The 15,400-nt window shown below is 39.8% G+C and overlaps 1 protein-coding gene across 1 annotated transcript in view; it reads right to left on the bottom strand.

Annotated features, from left to right (window-relative positions):
• Nucleotides 1–15,400, bottom strand: part of LOC131351081 (MAM domain-containing glycosylphosphatidylinositol anchor protein 1) — a 200,064-nt gene that overhangs the window by 94,773 nt on the left and 89,891 nt on the right. Inside the window, exon 5 of the mRNA XM_058386253.1 lies at nucleotides 4,141–4,337. Within this exon, the coding sequence (XP_058242236.1) occupies nucleotides 4,141–4,337 (197 nt within the window). The remainder of the gene's footprint in view (nucleotides 1–4,140; nucleotides 4,338–15,400) is intronic.

The raw sequence follows: 15,400 nt of genomic DNA, 5'->3' as shown, positions 1-15,400 counted from the left end.
GGTTACGGTGATCTGTGAGTATGAGGAACGGGTGAGCTGCCCCCGCCAACCAATGTCTCCATTCCTCGAGGGCCACCTTCATAGCTAGAAGTTCCTTATTGCCCACGTCGTAATTCAATTCCGCCGGTGTTAGTTTCCGAGAGTAGAAGGCACAGGGATGTAGTTTGCCGGACTCTGGTTGGCGTTGAGAAAGTACTGCTCCCACCCCGCTGTTCGAGGCGTCCACTTCTACTGTAAAAGGTAAGTCGGGTCGTGGATGTCGGAGTATAGGGGCGGAGGAGAAGCTGTGCTTAAGCTTATCGAAGGCTGTTCTGGCTTGATCAGTCCATTTTAGTTTCTGTGGTTTCCCCTTTAATAACGAGGTCAGGGGACTGGCTATGGTGCTATAGTTCCGGATGAAACGGCGATAAAAGTTAGCAAACCCCAGGAATCGTTGGAGGCCTTTAATATTGGTGGGCTCAGGCCAGGACATGATCGCGGATACTTTTGACTGGTCCATCTCCACCCCTGTTTGTGAAATCACGTAACCGAGAAACGTGATGGAGGAACGGTGGAACTCACACTTCTCCAACTTCACGAAGAGGTTATGGGTTGCCAGGCGGTGGAGGACTGCTCGAACGTGGGAAACATGTAGTTTCAAGTCTGTTGAGTAGATCAAAATGTCGTCAATGTAGGCTATAACGTGGCTGTGGAGCATGTCCCTGAATATCTCATTTATCATAGATTGAAACACCGCCGGGGCGTTGGTGAGCCCGTACTGCATGACTAGGTACTCGTAGTGTCCATTAGTGGTGTGGAAAGCAGTCTTCCATTCGTCTCCTTCTCTTATCCTGATCAGGTTGTAGGCACTGTGTAGGTCGAGTTTGGTGAACACCTTGGCCCCCTGTAGTTGTTCAAGGGCGGTTGGAACTAAGGGGAGAGGATAAGGGTAGGGCACGGTGATAGCGTTCAAACCGCGATAGTCAATGCATGGGCAGAGCCCTCCATCCTTCTTTTCCACAAAGAAGAAACCCGCCGCCGCCGGAGATGTAGAGGGCCGTATATAACCCGCTGCAAGGGCTTCTTCGATGTAGTCCTCCATACCTTTCTTTTCTGGAATGGAGAGAGGGTAAACTCGGTTCTTGGGAGGGACGGCATTGGGGAGGAGTTCAATGGTGCAGTCCCATGGTCTGTGTGGTGGGAGCCTGGCTGCTTTTTCCTTACTAAACACTTCACGTAGTTCGTAGTATTCAGGAGGGAGCAAAGTGGGGCTGGACGAGGCTGGGCTTTCAATGGAAGTAGCGAGGCATGGACGTGGAGTGCGGTTCAAAAAACAGTTCTTTATGCAAAAAGGGGCCCACTTTCGGAGGTCACCGTCCTTCCAGGAGATGTCTGGGTCATGAAGCTGTAGCCATGGAAGGCCCAGCACTATGGGGTTGGACGGGGAGGAGATGACAAAGAACGATAAACGCTCATGATGGAATAATCCCAGTTGGAGGTCGATAGGTTGGGTTTGCCGAGAAATGAGGCCCCCTCCGATGGGCTGATCGTCAATGGCAGTCACTCTGAGCGGGGGAATGCATGGGACTGTGGGGATGTGTAGATCGCGCACCAGCATCTCGTCCATGAGATTGACCGCCGAGCCCGAGTCAATTAGTGCTGTGACAAAAAACTGAGAATGAGCAAGGAGAAGATATGCCGGAAGAGAAACTTTGGATAAGTGAACTATGTTTTCTACCTGTGGCGTAGATGATTTTTCAGGACATCGGAGCACTCTATGACCGGGTTTTCCACAGTAGAAGCAGAGGTTGAGTTTAATACGCCGTTCACGCTCCTCTGCTGTAACTCGTGCCCTTCCCAGCTGCATGGGTTCAGAATAATTCTCTGTGTGCGGTCGCTCCTCCATTTTATAACGCGGCAGGGGGCGTGAGGTGGCGGCTGTAGGGCGGTGCTGGCGACGCAGGTTATCCAGACGGATGGCAGTGGAAATATATTGGGACAACGTGACGTTCGTGTCGCGGCATGCCATTTCTGCTTGTAACTCCGGGTTGAGCCCCTCGCGGAAGACCGCCATGAGTGCAGTGTCATTCCATCCCGACTGCGCTGCCAACGTGCGAAATTTTATAGCATAATCCGCGGCGGAGTCCCTCCCCTGGCGTAATTCCAGCAGCTGAACGGAAACATCCTTGCCGCCCGCTGGGTATTCGAACACTTCCCTTATAAAATTAGCGAAATAATCCGCGGATGATTTAACTTGGGGGTCAGAATCCCAAACTGCTGCTGCCCAATCTAGCGCTCTACCAGTTAGTAAGGATAATATGAACGCGCACCTGGTTCTTTCGTCGCGGTAAGCCTCAGGTTGGTGAGCGAAATAGTTATCACACTGACGAAGAAAACCTCGGCAACGATCGGCGGATCCGTCAAACTTCTCAGGAAGGGCAAAACGAGGAAGTTCGCGGCGGGTGTCATGCGCTGGCGCGGCGGCGGCTGCCTGATCCAGTGGCTGCTGCTGGAGCTGGTGGTTAGCTGCTGGAGCTGGTGGTTAGCTGCTGGAGCTGGTGGTAATGCCGCCACAGTGCCGCTTGCATATCCGCTGGACTCATTTCTGGCGAAGCATTCTGTAACGTACCGTCAGACGTAGGGGTATTAGAATCCATACGCGGATGATGTAAAGGGCCAAAGGCTAAGATCTTGGTCGAGGTCACAGAAAAGATAGAGTCGAAAACCAGAAAGCAATGAAGAGAAAGTCAAAACCAAAACGCTAGTCCAAGAAACGAAGTCAGAAGAAAAACAAGCAAGGTCATACACGAGGAAACGAGACTATAGATAAATCAAGGTTTGGCAGGTAACACAAAGGAAACAATGCTTCGCAATGAAACTAGGATAGCGTGTGGTTTATATAGGTCATAGAACCGGAAGTGAACAGAAACAGTTAATATTCGGGCGACGGCTCCCTCTGGCGTTCAGGCCTCGTGACACGAACGTTCCTCAAGGATGATTCTCTGGATGACGAGATTTAGGTTTCTAATGATTCTACCTGGTTTTTAAGAGCTCCTCGTGGACAAGCCGAAGAACTCTTTAGTGTAGATTTAACTATTTTTAAGGACGATTAAAAGAAAAAAAAACATGCAGTTTCTTTCTAGCTCCATCTCCATCTCATCTGTTTTTTTTTTGTTTTTTTTAAATACCAAGATTTATTTCCCCCGAACATCTGTAAACTCCAGTCTGGGTCGGTTGTACCAGATGCAGATGGTCTGGTACCAGAGATCTTTAAGTTCTTCACAAAAACATGTTCACTGTAAAGTTTTATGCAAAACAAGGAACAGGGTTAATTAAAAAAATAATAATAATAATAATTTTTTGGATTTGTCTCATCTTTGTTTTTTCATGATTGTGGACGATCCTGGTTTGTTGTTTTAAAAAAAATTAACTTTCTAAAATTAAAAATAAAAAAGGCCGATGAATGAGAACTTTTTCCAGAACATTTCATGAAAAAAAAATGCAAAGTATCGTTCATTAATAAATAAAATTAAAAATAATAAATAATAAAATAAAAAAATCATCTTTAAAGAGGGATCGTTTAAGCATACTACTATATTGCATGTTTTATCACATTATGGCATTTTTAGGGGGGTTCCAATTGGTTGCCTGTGCCATCAAAAACAAACAAACATACATACAAACAAACAACTAAATTTGAAAAATAAATAAATAATAAATAAATACTTTTTTTAAATATGTAAATATATTTTTAAAAATAATAATAAATAAATAACCAACAAATAAATAAATAAATAAGTATATTTTACAAATAAATAAATAAATACATTTACAAATAATAATTAAAATCAATTAATCAATTTTAATAATAAATCAATTAATAAATAAATAAAAACCATCTTGCTTTGAAACAAGTGTGCAATCACAAAAGTTTGCCCGATAACAAAACAAATAACATCATCCTCCACACTCATGTAGCAGTAAATCACTGCCAGACTTCTGGAGACGTCTTAAAAAAACGATACAACAGAATTCTCTGAAAATCAGAAATGCCAAGAAACGGTGCACAAGCTTAACCAGCTTCTAAACAAACATCACCAGAATATCATTCTTAGTTGTCCGGGGCTTTAGAAAGCAAACTGGAACTGAAATGTTGTGTACCTGTGTGTATAACGGTTCGTAGATGTCCACGCCGTTGTCTTTGCTCTGCTCGATGGGAACGTTGCCTCGTTTCCAGATGAAGCGAGCCGGAGGGTTGGAGTTGACGGTACAGCGCAGGAACACTGTCTTCTCCTGGTAGTAGTTACCTCTTACATCACTGATAGTCTGGTGTACAGTGAGCATGGGTTTATCCAGATCTGGAATACACACACACACACACAGATATCATGAGTAACAGACACTCATAGGAAGACTAGAAAGACACACTGACTGTGTGAAGGTCTATCAGGATATAAGGACTATTTTGTTTTACTCAGAACATTAAAAAATGTGACCTTCCATATTAATAAACCGTAAGTGATCTAAAAAAGCGAACACATGCTAACAATCCGAGTGATTAAAAATAAACCAGTGCTGGAATTCTTTGCCATGTTACACAACACAGTGTTAGATGATGGACCTCAGATTCTCCGGGCTTCAATTCTTCTTCTTTTTCTTCCTAATTTGGCGTTTTTTTCTAAAAGAATTTTTATCTAGCCTACTAACCAGGAATAATATATATTCATAGAAACGTTCCAAAAACCTTTTTTTTTTCCTACACAAATATTTGTATCTTCAAAGTAAATTCTCACTCATTATTTTAGAGCAGCCATAAAGTCATTCATTTGTTTACACTGTTTTAAAATGTCCCCCAGTGTTGAGATAAAAAAAAGGGTTAAAATCCAGTAAAATTGTTGATTAATAAGACTTTTTCGTTGATGACGTTAATGCTTGTTGATTTATTTAGTCTATTTCCGAACGTATTCGCCGTGTAGGATACATGAGTGATGTTTGGTTACAAAAAAATCCACACACATCTCACATAACTCTACACTATTACCATCCCAACACACACACACACACACACTATATAAATATACACACACTACACCTTAAACTGATATAATGACAGCGGTTTGTAATTTACTGGATGCATTAAACCGAGTCAAACGATTTCTATGTCATGATTTCACTTTATTTATTTATTTATTTATTTATTTATTTATTTATTTAGAAATCAATTAATACAAATGTTTGACTGTGTTTGAAATCAGGTTCGAACTTTTCCTGAGTTAATTAGAATTCCTTTACACAGAGGCTTGTACACACAGAAATACACTTCTTCGCTTCTCTAAGAGAAACAATCCATTTTCAATTAGTTTTTTTTTTCTTATCCTCAAACAAATCCGCCTTCTTATATGTGAACCGGTCCGTGAAGGAACTTCCTGCTCCTGTATGCCGTGTTTGTGACACTTTAGATATCGTGTAGCTTCGTCTACTTGACTGCTCACCGATCTGAAGGTAATTAGCGTGGAGGAATTTTCCCTTTCCTTTTTTTTTTCCTTTAAATTACGTGTTTGGTTTTTAAAAAAGCATGCTTTAATTAGTTAATGCCAGTAATCAGACTCGTCATTACGCTTGACAATGATGCTTGACAAGCTGGGATGGATTGTTGAGCTGGAGGTTTATATTTAGATGAATATACACATAAAACACACACACACACACACAACCAGAAGAAGCAATAACACAACAGCTAGAGAGTGACGGAGAAAGTGAGACAATTCAGACGCAGTGATAATGTGTGAAGAGAATGAGATGGAAGAGTGTGTGCGTGTGTGTGTGTGTGTGTGTACATATGCGTGGGTATCTACCAGAGATAAAACATGTGTATCGATGTCCTTGCTCTCCAGAGCATGTGTCTAATTAATGAAAAAAAAAAAAACACATGTAGGTGGAAAGGAGCACGCAGAGAGCAGTTACTCAAGCATGAGCTGCGATCTCACGGGGAAATACTCGCTTATCATCACACACATAACCGGAACACGTCTAAAACACAAAGCAGCAGTAAAAGCGAGTGATAATAAACGCCCTAAAGGACAAGGATGAATTTCTGCTTTTCTGTTCGGTGGACAAAAGCCTGATGATGTGTGGTGTGTAGGATATACAGCTGCTGTTAATGCTGAAGTGTACAGCACATACACACACACACACACCACACACACACACCACACACACACTTTTCTAGTACTACAGTCTACAACGAACAAATCAACTGAGCCATCAACCACAGATGATGGCTTTGGAGAAAAACCTCTTTAAAAATAAATAAATAAAAAACTAAATAAATAAATAAATAAATAACGTGAAGGAATAAGAGAGAGAGATTGATTTCTTGGGTTTGAAAGATCAGACTCGTGTGACCCGAGTGAGCTCAGAAACGAGTCGCTGAGCATTTAATAGGCCATGAGACTATATGCTGAAGAGTGATTTTTATGTTACATTAGAATGATTGACGTTCTACAAAAAAAATAAAAAGTGAAGAATATTTCATGAGTGAGTTGATCAGTAATATCAATCATAGTCCAAACTAAAGCTGGGTGATGTCATACGTAGGTCAGTGTGGCTGAATGTTGGAATCTGATTGGTCAGGAGGTGTGCTGTATGTTCATATAGGGGATAGGGGATGTGGCTAAGACGTTGGACGACAGATCGGAAGGTTGTGAGTTCAAATCCCCCTCAATTGCTCGGTTGTATAAACATGGGATAAAATGTAAGTCGCTCTGGATAAGGGCCAGAAATGCCAGAAATGTAAAAGTAAATGTATAGCAGCCCGAGAAGTTCTGGTTGTAACATGAATGATAGGTTAATATCGATGCGTGTGTTCGGATATGGTATGGTTTCTAGAGGAACCGCTCGTACACAAAGAATAAAAAGACCAGATTTAAGAAAGAAAAAAAAAAGTAGGCAGCGTATGTCTACTGGAGCCATGATAAACCTTCAATAAAGCAAAAAAAAGTCTTACTCACACGCAACTGGTGCAGTGGATGTCTTATAAAATAGCACACTGGTAGGCACGGGAAAGAGAGAAAAGAGTTTCATTCGTTCTGCTGCGCAACAGGAGCCACCACTTTCCAAGAAATCTCAGAGAGGAAGGGTCTCGAATATTCACATACACTTTTATAGACATCTTTCTAAACCAGAGATTTAGGGAACAGGAACTAATTCCTTATAAGGTAACAAAAACCTTCATTGGCTACTTACTTTTGTCTTTCTCAGGTAAGCATACTTTGATTTTTTTTCTTTCTCCATCAGTTGGTTAGCTGCACCCTCTGTTCTGACCATGGCACAACAATTCTACATTCTACTTTTACATTTTTCCATTACACTGGCTTCATTTAACCTGAAATATTTTCAGACAAAAAGTCTGTTCTTCTAAAACACCTAGAACAACTAATTTACACACAACCCCTAATTCGCACTTGCACACAAACTTCTATACACAGAGGAACACAAACTGAAGCAGGCCAGGCTTTTGATCCGATCTGCCGAGTGTCAATTATTCATAACTCCACACAGTGTCTCGATCTGGAACGACTCCGACGTCTCACAATGCAAAAGAAGGATGCAAAGAAAATATTTTCCCGCTTCTTGTGCGGTTATTTACCATCATTAAACTTCTTGTGTTCAGCTGTAATGCAAATGAAGAAAAACTGTGGATCAATGCAGTCATTTTAATTAGCAGCTAATCCTCAGGGATTATTTACGTTTACAGATGCAAAAAATAAAATAAAACAAAATTAAATTAAATAAAAAAATAATACAATAAAATAACTAATAACAATTATTATTATCAAATTAAAATGAATACAATTTAATTATATTATATTAAATATCGAAGTTTTTACGCTTTTCTTAGCAATCTCCATCGTCTCGATCTTGCTGCTCCTTTTTCCGACGCTCTTCAGGATGAAGGGCTTTCGTTTTTTCTCAGTAACAAAACAACTCGCTTTTTTATATCCATCAACTATATAAGAAGAAAAACGAGACAGATTGGTGAGGGAATGACGTACAGCTGCTAAGTGCTAACAGGAGCTTAGTAGCTATCAATGCATAAAAATGTTTCTGTGGTATAAAAGGAAGAAAACACTTTGCTGAAGCTGTTAGGAAAATAATAAAAGTTTTATTCCTCGTATATATATTCGGTCAAACAAACTCGTGCGCCACCGGGAAGTGCGAAGGAAGTGCGACGTTTATGTCTAGGCCGTTTAAGACGAAAACAAATACAGTGCAAAAATATTAGCTCTGTCTCATGTTACATTGTTTGAAAATGAGGTCTATAAATAGTGTAATCTGACACAGAGCTCAGGAGAAATAGATGATTAGGTGCGCAGCAAGGAAGCTCGTGTCCATCAACTGATAATTCCACCGCAATGATTCCTGCCTTCATATTCCAAAACCCCAAAAAAATGAAAGGAAATGATTTCCTGGTACCGTAGCCTGGCCTGTGTTTACAAGCACACGCATAAATATGGCTGGCGTCCAAGTAAAACAGATCCTTTTATAGCTCCATCACCTTCATCACCTTATAATGCGGTTAATATATGAGCTGCCTGAGAAACCGAGTCAATTCACTTTTATCAATTAGTCAGTTTCGCCCCTCAGCGCTTGCTCCTAATGTGCTCCGGATCCATAATGTATTTAAATGATGCCTTCAGGTGATGCAATAACCAAATAGCAATGCAGATCTTTTTTTTTTTTAATTAGATTTATTATGCAGCTGAGAATGTTATCGATTCAGGAGATAACAGCTTCTCGATCGATGGCTGGGTATCAGAGGAATGTTAATATGATGTGACCTAAAGCTTAGGCTTATCATGTGCTCAGGTGTCAAAGTTCATTAGGATTTTAGCTCTAATGACCTTCTGCTGCAATCGCGGGTCAGCTGGAGAGAGTATTAAGGCGTCGTTTTTTTTTTTTTAATCAAATGTTATCAAAAATCAGCCATCCCCTGTCCCTAGGGAACGATTCATGGATAACCATCTCGTATTTAGTTTGATGTGTCTGGTCATTCAATCAATTCCTGATAATCTATTAGTCAGTTTTATCGGTTTTTAAATTTAGACTCACAAACTAATTTTGTTGTAACATACTGATGAAAATGGGTTTTTCTGAAAAACGTAATTAATTAATTAATTAATTAATTAATTAAAAAAAGATTTACCTTTTTTTTCATCCTTTTTTTTTTTAATGAATGAGCCACAATTATTGCATTACCAGAGACTCCTGATATTCAGAAAGTTATGAGATCAAATCCCAACACTTGAGCTGAGCAATGCACTTAGCCCTAACCTTCTCGCCTTCATTAGTCAGAGTGAGTCACGATTTCTTTAGGCTACGTCAGTATGAGTGAATCTTGATCTTTTCATTGTTCTTTATATTTACTTTCGGGTATCTCACTCAGCTACTGTCGGAGGTTTGATTCAATTTGCTTGAATCTGCTACTGGCTGTTGTGTAAATCCATAAAGAAAATATATCACAGTATCTTGAGGACTTTAACATCCAAAAAAGGCAATTTACCTTAAATTTTTATTCTTTTTTCTTTTTTTTTTTTGTTTTATTGTTACTTTTCTGAAATCCAGTCTTTCTATCAGTTTCACTACCAGGTCAGATTAAGAAAAAAGAAACTTAAGAACTTTAAGTTAACTTAAATGCTAAGTTTTAGCCAGTGATGCACGCGCTGTTCATTTTACCTTTTACCAGAGATTTATCCTCAGCTTTCTGAAATGTTAAAAAATCCCATTTATCCTATCGAGCTCAGATCTGCTAGTAATATCGTGCTTTAGTTTATCGCCACTTGGAACTTCAATTTCTTAGAAGCCGAGTTAAGATAGTTAGCCCGCTTTACTTTTTTTTTTTTCCTCCAGGACTTTTGAACAGGAATAGCTTTTCTGCCATTACCTTCATCTTAATTCCTTTTTTGCAATTCAATAACTTGTGCAGGCTTTGCTATTCTGTTCCTTCTCATTATTCACGGGAGCTTTATGTGCAGCCTGAACAGCTCCTAGCTCGCTCTGGGTTTATTAAACTAATTTCAAACTGTTCTCTCTTGCAATAAACACTTATTTATGCGGCGAGACTTGCTCAATACTGCCATGTTTCACGCTGACTTAAAACCTGAGGGTCTTTTTAATTAGTGCAACTGCCAAGGCTTGGGAATCCCACTGTTTAGCTAAAGGGGGGTCAAAGGTGAGCCAAGTGTTTCCAAGGTCAACACTTGCTAAAAAAATTAAAAAAAGTTAAGTGTTCAGGCAAGAGCCGAGTGGTTTCCCAGTGGAGCTACAATAGAGAGGTTCTATAATTGCTTGTATTTCCACTTAGGTTTGTTAATTGGCCTAGATTTTTGGGTTTTGTCACACAAGCATGCAAACACACACACATACTGAAAGATCACAGCTCAGGCTGTCAGCTACAGATGGTAGGTGGTAATGCTGTTTTTAATTGGCCTTTAAGAGTAATGGCTACTGTTAAACGGTGCCTATTTTTGTAAAACATTCACTGCAGAGCGCATCTGGTTGCCATGTCATTCATCTTACTGAACAAGCGATCGACCCTGACAGGAAAATTCAGCCGTTCGATAATGAAATGCACACTGATAGACTCCATATCCTATACTGTTACCTCTAAATATTCTAGCAGCTCTCCATGCATAAAGAGCAGTACACAAGAGAAAGGGAAAGCACATTAAGGATCTTGCACAAGGACCCACACATGGCAGCTTGACAGTGCTGGAATTTGAGCTCATGACCTTATGATCTGAAGGACAAAAGCTCCACTTCCCAACAGGGTGTGCTATTATATACAATAATGTGTAGTGTGGTGTGATGCTCTTACAACATTTGATTAGTATTTGGATGGATGGATGGATGGATGGTTGGATGAATGGATGAGTTGTTGAAAGCAAGTACTGTTAGGTAAAATGTGTTTTGTGCTGTTATAGGACAATAATCAATGATGTGGTTTGTGGTGCTGTTACTACACTACTTTTTTTATTTAGAACTGATAATTATTTGGACAAACAGATGAATAAATGGATGGATAGAGTAGTATGGATGGATGCACGGATGGATGAGTGGGTGGATGGATGGACGGACGGACAGATGGACGGTTGGACGGACGGACGGATGGATGGATGGACAAATTGGTGAGAGATTGGAAGGTTGGGTGAATTTTTTTTTGTGGATAGATGGTTGGTGTGATAGATTGATGAAAGAATGTATGAATGTGTGTGATAGGTAGAGGAAAGAATGGATGGGTGGTTGGTTGGTTGGGTTTGGTGTCTGTATGGATGGACTGATAGATATATGGGTCAGTGGTTGGGTTTGGTAGCTGGATGAGATGTATCTGTCTAGATGGATGAATGGATTAATGAATGGACAGATTGGTGAATGGCTGGTAGGGTTACAGTCTGTTTGGATGGATAGATTGATGAAGGAAGATGATGGTTGGTTGTTTTTGGTGTGTGTATGTATGTGTGTAAGGATGAATGGGTCAATGGTTGGGTTTGGTAGCTGGCTGGCTGGCTAGATAGATGAATGGATGGATAAATGGATGGATAGCTTGGTAAGTGGTTGTTTGAAAGGATAGATTGCTGAAAGAATGGATGAGATGGCCAGATGGGTGAGATGGCCAGATGTGTGTTTGGTGACCGGGTTTGGTAGCTGGCTGGCTGAATGGATGGATGGATGGATGGACAGACTGGTGAGTGGTTGTTTGAATTGATAGATTGATGAAAGAATAGATAAATGGGTGAGATGGGTAGATGGGTTATGTTTGGTGGTTGGGTTTGGTAGCTGGCTGGCTGAGTGGATGAATGGATGGATGGATGGATGGACAGACGGACGGACAGACGGATGGATGGATGCATTGGTGAGTGGTTGTTTGAATGGATGGATTGATGAAAGAATAGATGAATGGGTGAGATGGGCAAAGGGGATATGTTTGGTGGTTGGGTTTGGTAGCTGGCTGGCAGGCTGGATGGATGGATAGATGGATGGATGTTTTTCTCTTCCTGTTGCTGCTCTAATGATTTGCTCTAATATTTTATATTTCTTTTTCCTCTGACCCACAAGAGGACCGAATTCCAAACAAACTAATAGCAGACCATTAAAGACACAAACATGCTTTACTTTATTAGATTTGCATGCTGCATTGCATTTGCTGATTTGTAAACAAACGTTCTTAATTATGGCCAAGAGCCCCACATTATTTGGACCTGTTTTTATTTTATTTTCATTTTTAATTGGCTGATTGCTCAAATATCCTCCTCATCACTGTCCTTTGTATTGTAAATATCTAGTTTGTTGTCTCATCACTATTAGAATCATCAGATAACACGATGCTGAATTTTTTAAATCTGATTGGACATAAGGTGTTGAGTCAGCAACAATACTATAAACTTTCTAATGTTACTATGACAAGAGCTTGAGTTCGTGACTGTTTCTCTGCAACAGCATCTGAAGCAACATCTCCGAGCTTCTCCAGTCCCTGAGAAGGAAGAACCAGGTAGACTTGTGCTAACTCTGAGCCCGAGCATGAGGCATCAGATCCTCCTGAACACAGAAACTTTGTACAGCTCTGTTTACTCGGGAAATGTAAAGGGGAGACACGATGATCTGAGCAGGAGAAGGGAAAGAGACTCTTTTTGTGAAGTTTTTTTTGCTTCTTATTGTCAGCTTATTCATGGTGCTGTTTTTTCACCCCACTGTCGCTACACTGGAGACTTTTCTAAATAACTACCTCATGCTGTTGCCTCGGTGAAGACAACCACTTTTTTTGCACAGCTGTAAATACTCAACAGACATGTCTGGGATTTTTTTCTGTTAAACTGATATTTCCCTAAAATGTATGAAAATAACATGCACAATAAAGTAGGTACTTGAAGTCTGTCTCTCTAGATCACTAGATCTCTGTCTACAATATCTATCTATCTATCTATCTATCTATCTATCTATCTATCTATCTATCTATCTATCTATCTATCTATCTATGTCTATTTAGCTGTCAGTCCATCCTACAAATATCTGTTTGTCCGTCTGTCTGCCTAGATCACAATCTCTGTCTACAACACCTATCTATCTATCTATCTATCTATCTATCTATCTATCTATCTATCTATCTATCTATCTATCTATCTATCTATCTATCCATCCATCCATCCATCCATCCATCCATCCATCCATCCACCCACCCACCCGTCTGTCTGTCTGTCTGTCTGTCTATTTAGCTGTCAATCCATCCTACAAATATCTGTCTGTCCGTCTGTCTGCCTAGATCACAATCTCTGTCTACAATACCTATCTATCTATCTATCTATCTATCTATCTATCTATCTATCTATCTATCTATCTATCTATCTATCTATCTATCTATCTATCTGTCTGTCTGTCTGTCTGTCTGTCTGTCTGTCTGTCTGTCAATCCACCTGCCCATCCATCTGCATGCCCGTTCGTCCGTCCACCTGCCTGTCAGTCTGTAGGCATATTTAAAACACAGATAACTCAGCTGAGAACTGATGCTTTTTTTTCAAGCAAATGTTAACAAGTCCATAAAATAATCCTCCAATAAACAGTTGCAGTTCAATAACCACTACATCATCATTAAACAATCGAACAAACTAAGGGCATTTCAGTCAAAAATAACAAGTAGGACAGAAAAATAACAAGATCTGATGACTCGGTTGCTGCCTTTCTCTGTGCTGTGGATGGATTTTGAAAAGACAATGGAAGCAAATCACAGAGTCTCATCACAGATGTTCAACAATCTCTTTTTTTTTTCCTGAGGAATTGTTCAATTTCCCAGAAGACATTGCTGGAAATATGCAGAACAACATTGCAGCACAGAGTAAAACTGCTCTAAAAGGTAGCACTGCTCCTCATTACCGCTGCTCTCCATAGGTTCAGTGCAGTTTGTGAACAGATTCTCACACTTTAGTGCTTCACTCGGCTCAAACACGTCTGATTCCACTCAGAGCAGCTTCCAGCAAAATGATACCAACTGAACTGTGGATTGTGAAGAGAGTCAGTGGTTGTGCTTCTGTCTTAGTGACTGGAACATTGTGAGTTTAAATAGCACAAGTGCCAAAGAGTCAGTATTATTCTGAGCTCTTTCATATGCTTCATGTCGCAAATGCAAGTGACTTTTGAATGCATTTGTCTCACATATGACCAGCCATCAGGGTGCTTTGAGTGTCTTTTTTATCTGTCTGTCTGTCTGTCTGTCGGCCTGCCTGCCTGTCAACAACTATCTGCTTACAATATCTCAATATACTGTATGGTTTTCTGTCTGTCTGTCTGTCTGTCTCTCTGTCTATCTGTCAACTTAGCTGTCCGCCTTCCTACAAATACCTGTATGTGCCTAGATCACAATGTGTGCCTGTCTGTCTACAATGCCTATCTATCTATCTATCTATCTATCTATCTATCTATCTATCTATCTATCTATCTATCTATCTATCTATCTATCTATCTATCTGTCTGTCTGTCTGTCTGTCTGTCTGTCTGTCTGTCTGTCTGTCTATCTATCTGTCTATCTGACCTTTTTAAATGTGTCATTTGTAATATTCTAAGAAATATAGTTTGTATGGTAACTACATATATAATTATACTTATACAGTAAATAGTCAAAATGGTGAAAATGATTAATTTGCTGTAGTTTCATACACTGTCACATCAAGCTGAGAAAATGAAATCATTCAGTAGTTAAGTGCAATCTGAGCATATGAATATCCTGTATCTTGTAGAATGCATAACTCTGAAGATTCTGAAGCCTCGACCTTGGATATGCCTCCAAGTATCTACTGGATCGGATCCTTCTTTTTAAAGTTCATTTCATCCGTTTCCTGTCTTCCTTCTGTTTTTATCAGCGTGTCGACCTCGTGGATCTCGTTTACGACCAGCGGCTTCGCTCCAAGCCGGGTGTGTATGATATATAAACTTCTCTACTTTATTTTTTTTCCCTTTCACTTTCTCTCTTCCTTTAACCGTTAATTCTTCAAGGGTAAAGCACTCTTTCTCTTTCTTTCTGAGTGCAATAATTGTGTAATAAGGCTCCCAGGATATTATAGAGGAAGTCTGGGGTGTCTAAAATGCCAGACATAATTACACAGAGTTCTTTGGATGAAATGTGAAAAGATATATTTATAAATAATAATAATAATAATAATAATAATAATAATAATAATAATAATCCATTGATTGCTAGTTGAAATGTGAGGAATCAAAACAGTTAGAAATTATCTTCTGTTGCTAGCAACTGTCTGCATTTGTTTACTACTGTAAGTGGGTGTGGCCTAAATGCCTTAAAGGAATATTTATTTATTTATTTATTTATTATTTATCATTTATTATAATTGTTTAATTCATGGTTCTTGTTAAAATT

Source organism: Hemibagrus wyckioides, linkage group LG03, assembly GCF_019097595.1.
Source record: "Hemibagrus wyckioides isolate EC202008001 linkage group LG03, SWU_Hwy_1.0, whole genome shotgun sequence".
NCBI lineage: Eukaryota > Metazoa > Chordata > Actinopteri > Siluriformes > Bagridae > Hemibagrus > Hemibagrus wyckioides.
This window is presented reverse-complemented; position numbering and strand designations above follow the sequence as displayed.